The sequence below is a fragment of the Rhododendron vialii genome, chromosome 10a, assembly GCF_030253575.1.
Source record: "Rhododendron vialii isolate Sample 1 chromosome 10a, ASM3025357v1".
NCBI lineage: Eukaryota > Viridiplantae > Streptophyta > Magnoliopsida > Ericales > Ericaceae > Rhododendron > Rhododendron vialii.
In genome coordinates, this window is record NC_080566.1 from 12,089,781 (window position 1) to 12,099,476 (window position 9,696).

Consider the following 9,696-nt stretch of genomic DNA (forward strand, 5'->3'; position numbering starts at 1 on the left):
GAGTCATGATGTAATCATCTAATTTTCCGGTAAGATCCTCTACTCTCGTCCTCGATTCTCATTTTACGTTCTTCCTCTTAATTCTTTTTTCACAAAATCCCACGTCAACTAAGAGTCATGAACTTATTCACACGTAATATGAATAAGATCAGGACACGCATGATGCTTCGATCCAATTGAATCAAACCTCTGTGAACACTAAAATCGTATACTTAAAAAGCTACCAGTGTATTTGCACTTAATAAAAAGTGGGATTATCACCTTTAAATTAAGCAGCCCAACTAAAGCATCTCCGGTCCTTATCTTTTACCAACATGAACCTTTTTAAGGGCAAAAAATCTACAACCTTTTTTATTACTTGACTCATATAGAAGCAATCTTCTTTCATCTCTTAATTTCTTTTTTTCTTTTACTCAAATTTATGCAATTATTTGGTTAGTTATTAAATTTTTAAGTCAATGATCAATAATATTTATGCAGATTGGAGTTGCATCATACTAAATAATATTTCTTTTTATCTTTTTTTGGACAATTTGCATAAGGGCTTGAAATGGCCAACCCATAGAAAATCTATTGAGGTTACTTTTTATGTCTTAAAGTAGAAAGAATTAGTTTAAAAATGAAAACTCGGGCGCCATTCCAAGGTGAGCCCTAGTACAATATTGATCTAATGATGCCTCTGAGTCATAAGGTGGCATATTTGTATTTGGGTATGGCTCCCATGTGATCTGTCTTTTGGAAAGCACAACTGTTTAAGCATGTAAATCTCAAAACTTTAAGCCTAAAATGATGAAATGAGTTTGTTTTTTCAAATAAAAACCATCTTCAAAACTTTATTTTTAATAGGGATCTTCAAAGCCTTAGGGGCCGTTTGGGAGCCATTTTGGGATTCTACATTCTACATTATCACATTATGGATGTTTTGGAGCCTACATAAGAATGCATTATTAACATCACAACAACAGATACAATTTGAGAATCAGTTCTGAAGGAACTTTCGCATTCTAATTTTTTCCTACGGACGAAAAGACACCCGTGTTTCACACATTGTATATAATATCATTACAAATAAATAAGTGTTACATGGTAAAAAAATCAACTCATAATCTATTTTGATGATTATACTCCTAAACACGACTCTGTTGCAAAATTTATTCAATATATAAATCTCTCAAACTCGCTACAGATTCATAACCAATTCTGATCACGGTGCAAAAATCTATAATTCACTATTAAAAAAGCAAATGTAAAGAAAACAACTCTCAACCGACCCTTATTGAAATTCTGGGCCCCTCCCAGCATGAGATCCATGCTATTCTTCGAGGGACTCCATAAATGAGAGGAACTAAAAGCAAAGTTTGACCAATCCCCAACTTTAGATGTGGATTTTGACATAGAAAATGCTAGGTACAAAGAAAACTTACCCCGAAAACAGCAATCAGTGGTTGAGAATCACTTTGATGATTATATCACACACATCAAAGTGAATCTTAACTACTAGTTGATTTTTTCGGAGTAGTTTCGGGGTAAATTTTTTCTATCCCTAGCATTTCTGTTTTGACATATTTCCTCAATCATAAATCAACCACCATCCACCAAAGGGCTAGCTTGTAGCCCATCGTCTCCTGGTGGAGGCCAGAGTCGAACTTCGTCAGAGGCATTTAGAGTTCAGGGTTATAAAGAACTTTTGAATCTCTTATGAGCTAACTAATGAACTTCTCTGCTAACTCCCTACTGATATATACAATATTAGCAAAGAAAAAATCAACCACCATCCACATTCATGTTACGCCATAATCCTAGTACATGAATCATGCCATGGAAGCATCATTTTCCCCCTACAATTCAAAATTTGAATGTTCACATTCCATTTTTTAAGCTTTTTGCAATCTTGCTTTTGTCCCAATGTCACACTAGAAATCGTTCACGCTAGTGATTAACTTATGCACCACAACTTTTTAGTTTTGTCTTTATTCAAATTTTTCTCGCGTTTGTTAGTTTTACGCCAATTCTTTGGATATTTCCCAAAATTCTTGTGTTAAAAGTCATAATTTTTTATTTTTCCGATTCTTCTCATCGAGACAAACCCATATCACATAAAAGTTTGGTGTAAAACTAACATACGCGGAAAAAAAATTGGATAAGGACAAAACCAAAAAATTATGCTGCATAAGTTAATAATCACTAACGTAAACACCAGTGCTAGCTAGTAGTACCATTCAAAATTTATGGAAGTACAAGAAAGCAATAACGAGAGTTGATCTGCAGTCACGCCTTACTTGTAATATCCCAACATGAATCTGAGATTGCAAAGAAGGAAAAATTGTGGTTAATTGAAATTTCTATCGTTGTGCTTTTTTGTTGATTTTGTTTTGGTGCTTCTATTTTGCAGTCGGGTTTCCATCGGAATAAAAATTTTACTTACCGAATTAAGTAAATTTAGAGGTGATAATACATTTAATCTAAGTGTGAACAACTAAAAGTCTAGCCGAGTATCAAGCTACGTCGAGAAGCAACCATGAGTCAAACTCGCGTAGTCTAAGTGGGGGACTTTTTGTATTTGTCTGGCAATGGATTTATATTCTCCAATCTTGAAATGTATGTATGCTCTCAAACACAATGGTGTTTACCATGACCGTGCACGTAGCTATCGAGTTCTCTAATTATTGCACGGGAGAAAAAACATGGCCGCCGCGGACATTTTCCTTGTTAAAACAAGAAGCTAACTTTAAATTTAAGAAATACTGTAGAAAATAATTTCCACATTGAGTAGGAACAGAGTATGGTTTATGTCCCTTTCGTTTCCACTATAATCAGTCTATGAAGATAAGATAACACTTCATGGTCAACAAAACGATGTCACTTTCTCATCTTGTGAAATTTAATTAATCTTCTTGGTCTTGTCTTTTGGGGGAACCTAGGGCTCTTCTGGATTCAATCTATGCTTTTTTTAGCATGCTGAGAATTATTGGTGCCCCCCTCTTTGTTCTACCTAAAGCAATCCTAAAAGGAAATTGATGCATTGGTGATAACATTTTTACGGTCTGGGGTGGATTTGAATTCTAATGAGCAAAAATGTGAATTGGTCTCAGGTATGCATTAATTCGTACTAATATGGAGCCATCCTTATTCGTTTTGGGGTCTCAAAATCAAGGTTGTTAAGCTCGTACCATACTGGCCGGTCTCGAATAAATTTTTTCTATCTCTTTCTCTCCACTCATTACTCTCAAAAACCTTCCTCAAAACCCAAATCGAACATGAAATTTATCAATGCGGAGACATCTCTAGGCCTTGTGCAACGAGCATGACACTTTTTCAGTTAGATGGTTTCGCAATTACATTATAAAGGACAGGAGTTTTTGGTATATGAAAATCACCACTGATGATTCCTGGGTAATGAGGAAAATTCTGAAACTGAGGAAGCTGGGACAAGATCTAGTTAAGCATGTTATAGGGAAATGGTCAGAATACTTGGTTATGACTGAATATTTGGCACCTTATAGGTCCTCTTTATAGGCTTTTTTGAGGAAGGAGTGTGGCTCACAACTTGGGCAGGAACTTGATTGCAAAAGTTAATAGTTCCATAGCATCCAATGGCAATTGGAGATGGCCTAGGACTAGCTAGATGTAGAGAAACTCTTGAAATTGTTGAAAACTGACCCTGTGAACTAGAGTGGTCTGTGCTCAGATGGAGAGGAGACTCCTTCAGAGTTAACTCTGCAATAATTGTCCCTAGCTGCTACTCTGGTTAGAAAGAAGTGCAAAATATTTTGGGAGAAGCCAAAGAATTGTACAAAGGGTTATTCAATCTATTGAAGAGAATGTTAGAGCTCGAATCAACTCCGGGAAGAATTTGCGTGCTACTTTGAGAAGGGGCTTTGTGATGTTTTGTGTTGAGATAGGGGCTTTGTCCCAACGACTCTCTTGTATTGTTTTGCTCCGGTTTTGGTCTATAAAACTTGTTAGTCTCTAAAACAAAAACAAAAAAAGTAATAGTAATAGACTACATAGCTACTTGAATGGCACTTTGATCGGAAACGCCCATAGTAAGGGGTGTTTGGCCGCTTTATTTTTCCATTATGATTTTTTTCATGTATTTTTGCATTTTGGCTGTTTTGCGTGGACTTATAGAATGCATTTTGACATCACTCATATTGAAAAAAAATATCTAAGGATGAAGGAAAGAGTAAAAAAAACACCTCAAATGAGCTTTTGGATTACAACTTTGCTAGCACCAGTGTGTCGGCCCCAACCATCACGTGAGTGTGTGTTGTGTAAGTGTCCTCAATCACATACACCAGTTTCTATATGAAAAATCACATACATCATTCCTATAGATATTTGCACCGCCTTTTTTTACTCTGTACCCACCCCTAATGTTTTACCTATTTCCATTTCCTTTTCTTAGTACACACGTTTTGCCACCATCACCACCAATCCACCACCACCTATATCCCCACCTCAAATACCACTACCATTAATAGAACTGTCCTCGTATCCTCACCATATGTGTGATGTAAAGAATGGCACTCATGGTAAATGTAATGGAGACGATGGTTCTCACAATGTGAGCGATGGAGAAGACAAAAAGAATAATTAGAGATCCTCTCGTGCGTTCTGATGAAGAGATCTTTTTGTTTTTGCCTGTTTGTCAATATGTTTGCGAACAAATACAGCTCACTCGACAATATATTCCCAACAAAATCCACTTTTTTTTTTGGTCAAAAATTAGGATATTATCATTGATAAGAGGATCAAACGACCAATACATCAAATTAGGAGCTCATCCTCTTGAAGCAAGGAAGCCAGTCAAAGAGGGGATAAAATTTCCATGCACGAACCCCACTCCCTCTCACAGCATTGTTGGCTACTAATTAAGTGAGCTACTGAATTGCCACATCTCCAAACAAAACTAACCTTCAATCCATCAAAAGATAACCGCAACTTGTTCACAGTAGCAATGAGCATACCCACTTCCATTACTTACTTCCACCTGCCTTTGAATCAGATTGATCACATGCTGCAAATCCCCTTCCAAAGCTTCTATCACCACCGGATTTGTCGAGTTGCCGTAGTGCACTACTCTGGCTGCTTTGAATGCCCAATTGTTTGATCGATCTCAATAATTAACTGTCCGAATTAAAAACAAACTATCATGGAAAATTTTGTTTTTAATATGGACCGTTGAAAAAACTTTTGGACGACTGCGATGCCGCACCACACGTGGTGCACTACAACACCCCCGAATCCTCCCATCCCCTCCGAGATTTAAACATTTCTAATTCGAATCTGGTCTCTCCATAATTTGCCAAAGAACCGTCCATGCAGTTTCGGCCGACCAAAAAAATAGTATTTTGCAAAAATTTCTTGAAAAACACTTCCCGAAAAGAATAAAACCTTACCACTGACAGTACTCCTCGCAAGAAAACAAAAAAGAAATACTGCAACTAATATTTCCTAACTACGAACAACACTATGCACAAGTGCTAATCCAACCTTTATTTTTTTTCAATTTTACGACGACAAGTACTGCAGCCTGTTGCTGTATTTGTCTCCCAGGGATCCCGGTCGAGCATTAATGAAGTCAATAAGTAATTCACCTAAAAAATGTTGAATTAGGGGTGAAAATCGGTTGGTCCGATTCGGTTTTTGGGTGTTCAAGACCGATCGGCTTGGGGTAATGTAGCCAGAAATCGACCGACCGAAAAAAACAATGGACCAAAATTGGCTCAGTGTGGTTCGGTTCGATTCGGTCCGGTCAATTTTTTAAATTTTTTTTTGGTTTTTCGGTTTGGCATTAAGATTGAAATGAACAGTTGAAATTGAGATGGAAGGCTGAGTTTTTTTTTTTTTTTTTTTGGGGTGTAAGATGTATGGCTTTGATTGATCGGTCCAAATCGGTATAGTTTTTGGATATATTGTTTTAGTTCGGTCCGAAGAAATTTCCAAGTAATTGAGGCCAAACAAAAAGTTGATCGGTTTGGTTCAGGCCAAACCGAAGCCAACCAAACCCACCCTTACCCCAATCGAAAACCGAACTGTGGTCGTCTTTTTTTTCTCTAATCCGTCGGTTTTTCTTTCACCCTATGTTGAATACACAGTACACAAACCACATAATAATGGTGTATTTAATCACTGACAATGCGGGTTGGCTCCCACATCAGGAGTTTGGGTTTGTGTGTGTGTTTAAAGGGTTCACTCTACCTCTCCCTAGTCAGCAATTACCTAAATGAGTTTGGTAGGTAAAATTACCCTCTTGCCCTCCCTTAAAAAAAATATTGAATTGACAATGCTTATTGAGGTATGCTAGCTTGCTACACACACGGATTCATAAGTATCAAGGCTGTGTTCTCATGAATTTAATTTAACCTTAACTTAAATTTGAAAATTTTGTTCTTATTTAAATTTTTTCGCATTTGTTAGTTTAGCGCCAATTTTTTTGGGTTATTAATTCATTTCGACCGGAGGAATTAGAAAAGTAAATTTTTTAACTTTTACCCAAACAAAGTTGTGCCCAAAGTTGTGTTTTAAAGGTGTGAACAAAGATTTTGTGTGCTTATGTATTTCCTTTGGGGTATATATGGTAATTCACGAGTAATCATTCAATGCTGTCAACTAAGTCGTTCACGAACTGGTCGAGACTCAATTCGGCAAGAGCTCGTTTGAGTTCAATTCGTCTGTTAAACGAACTGAACTTGAATCTCGATTCTAGGCTCATTTTGTAAATGAGCCGAACCTGAGCCTAACAGTATTCGGCTCGGTTAGACTAGCGAATCTATAGTTACATATAATTAATAATTCTTTAGGGGTAGGGTTGGCAATGGGGCGGGTAGGGGGTGGATACCACTATCCCCGTCCCCGATCCCCGAATCCAAATCCATCCCCATCCCCTCCCCGATCCCCACCGGGGAATTATTTTTACCCTCCATCCCCTCCCTAAATGGGGAACGAGGATTCCCGTGGGGAATCGGGGATCCAACTGGTACCACAGGCAAAATTGATATTCTTAATCCGATATCCCTCCTGCAACAAGACGCCAAGAACAAACAACACACGCAAAGCTCTTTAAAGCTTCGTTTCTTAGTCTCTCAACACAACGTTATTTCATGAGTTTCCGACGTGAACAATATTTATTAGACGTGAACAATATTTATCTGACTAGAAATATCGATTTGAACTCTTTTTTCTACTAATATTCTATTCGTGGTAAGTGAATTCAATTACTTCTATGTTAATTGACAGTGAGATTTAGTTTCTTTATTTCTTCCTCACTTATGTATATATAGTACTCCTATATAATTTTCATTTATATATATAACTTATTTATATATATATATATATACACACACACACACACACAAACGGGCCGGGGCCGGGGCCGGGTGGGGATGGGGCAGGGACAGACTCATACCCATCCCCTACCCGTTCCCCATTTTTAAAAAAAAATTATCCCCATCCCCTACCCGATCTCCTAAAAATCCCCGAATCCCCAATCCATTTGGGGCGGGACGGGGTGGGGCGGCCGGGATTGCCATCCCTATTTAGAGGTCTATTTGTAAATATAAAAATTTTAAGGGAATATATATAATTCAATACTTATTTTTCTCTCAAATTCTATACGATCAATGAGAGAGTTTGAATTCGGTTGAGTGTAATGAGCCGAGCCGAACCGAACCCAAGTCTTGACGAGCTCAATTCGAGCTTAGATTCGGCTTTGCTCGGTTTGTTTGAGTTTAGCAAGCCGAATTTGAGCCAAGGTGTTCAGGCTCAAATCGAACCTGAGCCGAACTCGAGCCAAACTAGTACCTTGACAAACTAGACCAAGCCGAACTCGAACCAAGTTGTTCAGGCTCGAATCGAAAGCGAGTCAAATTAGTATCTTAACGAACCCGAGCCGAACTTAACAAGTTCAGCCCGATTCGGTTCGTTTACTGCCCCAATGCTGTGTGTAGCATTGCTGGATAATTGCTTTCGATAAACGCACATGATGCAGCAGAAAGCATACAAAATTACAACACGATAAGCACTGGAACACCCAACTCTCAACCCCACCTACATGAAAAATTAGAGACTTTTATCACTGCACTGTTTCCCAGAAAGAGACAGAAAGAGAGAGAGAGAGAGGAGAGCAAAATTGCAAAATCGCTCAATCTCATTCGAATCAGTTGTTTCGCTAATCAATCTCATATTCGAATTGGTTTAATGCTTTATACATCCGTCAATTGCAGTTGGGCCAACAAAAAATCGTCAAGGAACGCGCAGAGAAAAATAAAAACCCAAAATGATTGTTCCGCAAAGAAACCTTACCATTTTGGAGATCAGTAAAAATTTGGAAAAGACAACCAAAAACTAATTCAGAAAGAGAAAAATTCAAAATCAAAACCCATTTATATATCATCAAACTATACCCAGAAGAATAAAAACTACACAAAATACCTTGGAAAAAAATTCCCTCAATAATCAGGCATGAGCTGCGTAATCTTCCCCTCATCGCTCGCCAGCTTCCGCTCCGAGACTCTCAACCAGACACAAACCGCGCTGAAACTCAGAACGAGGCTCACCAACCCGCTCCCCAGCCCGATCCCCACGATCGCCAGAATGGAGAGCCCCTTCCCCTTCCCGTCCCCCAACGGGTACCCGTACAGATCCCTGTTCCCCTCGAACGACGTCGCGTTGAACCTGACCAGATTCCCGCTCCTGTTCCCCAGCGACGCCGGTATCGGCCCGGACAGCTTGTTGTTCTTCACGTCGAACGCCGACAGCCGCACGAGCAGCCCCAGCTGCTGGGGGATCTGGCCGGTGAGGAGGTTGTCGTGGAGATCGATGACGTTGAGGTAGGCGCAGAAGGCGAGCTGGGGGGGGATGGGGCCGGAGAGGCGGTTGGAGGAGAGGTTGAGGACGGCGAGGTTGACGAGGGACTGGAGGTCGACGGGGATGGGGCCGGTGAGGGAGTTGGAGGAGAGGTCGAGGGACTGGAGGTTGGTGCAGTTGGAGAGGTAGGGGGAGAGGGTGCCCCTGAGGGAGAGGTTGGCGAGGGAGAGCTTGTAGACGCGGCCGTTGTTGCAGGTGGCGCCCTGGAGGTAGGAGGTGAAGCCGGAGCAGGGGTTCTGGAAGGTGGTTCGGGTCCAGTTGTTGAGGTTGTGGTTCGGGTCGAGGAGGGAGGAGGCGAGCTGGGTCAGGCAGGACTCGTCGTCCGGATCCGGGGCGGATTGGGGGAGTAGGCCCGAGAAGGTTAGGAGCAGGAGGAGGAGGAGACGGAGACTGCCCATCCGGTTGGTACTACTGGGTGTCTTCTTGCGCGACCTGGGCGCAGGTTAGCAAGGTTGGTAATTTTTAGTAATTGTTTGTGTTTTTTTTGGGTTAGGGGATGATGGGGCAGGACAGTGTGGGAAGTGGGTTTTGGAGAGAGAGAGAGAGAGAGAGAGAGAGAGAGAGCGGAGGGCACAAACTCGGGGTTTGGTGAAAATGGGAGTACTGCCGGTAATGCATATTGGTAGTTTGGTACGGTAGCATAAGACGCGGATTTAGGCCGCTTAACATCTTGGCAATTTTTTAGTGGCACTATTTTGAAATGATTATAATTTATAACATTTTATAATTTATAATAATTTATATAATTATAAAAATATTGTATCATAAAACTAATCAAGATCTATCAAATTATATTAAAGAAATTTATTATCAAAGCAAAAAATA

The 9,696-nt window shown here is 39.9% G+C and overlaps 1 protein-coding gene across 1 annotated transcript; it reads right to left on the reverse strand.

Annotated features, from left to right (window-relative positions):
- Positions 1 to 8,134: 8,134 nt before the first annotated feature.
- LOC131304687 (receptor-like protein 44) lies at positions 8,135 to 9,490 on the reverse strand. Its single transcript, XM_058332021.1, has one exon. It carries the CDS (start codon positions 9,267 to 9,269, stop codon positions 8,454 to 8,456), a length of 816 nt encoding a protein of 271 aa, XP_058188004.1. The 5' UTR covers positions 9,270 to 9,490; the 3' UTR covers positions 8,135 to 8,453.
- Between the last annotated feature and the right edge of the window lie 206 nt (positions 9,491 to 9,696).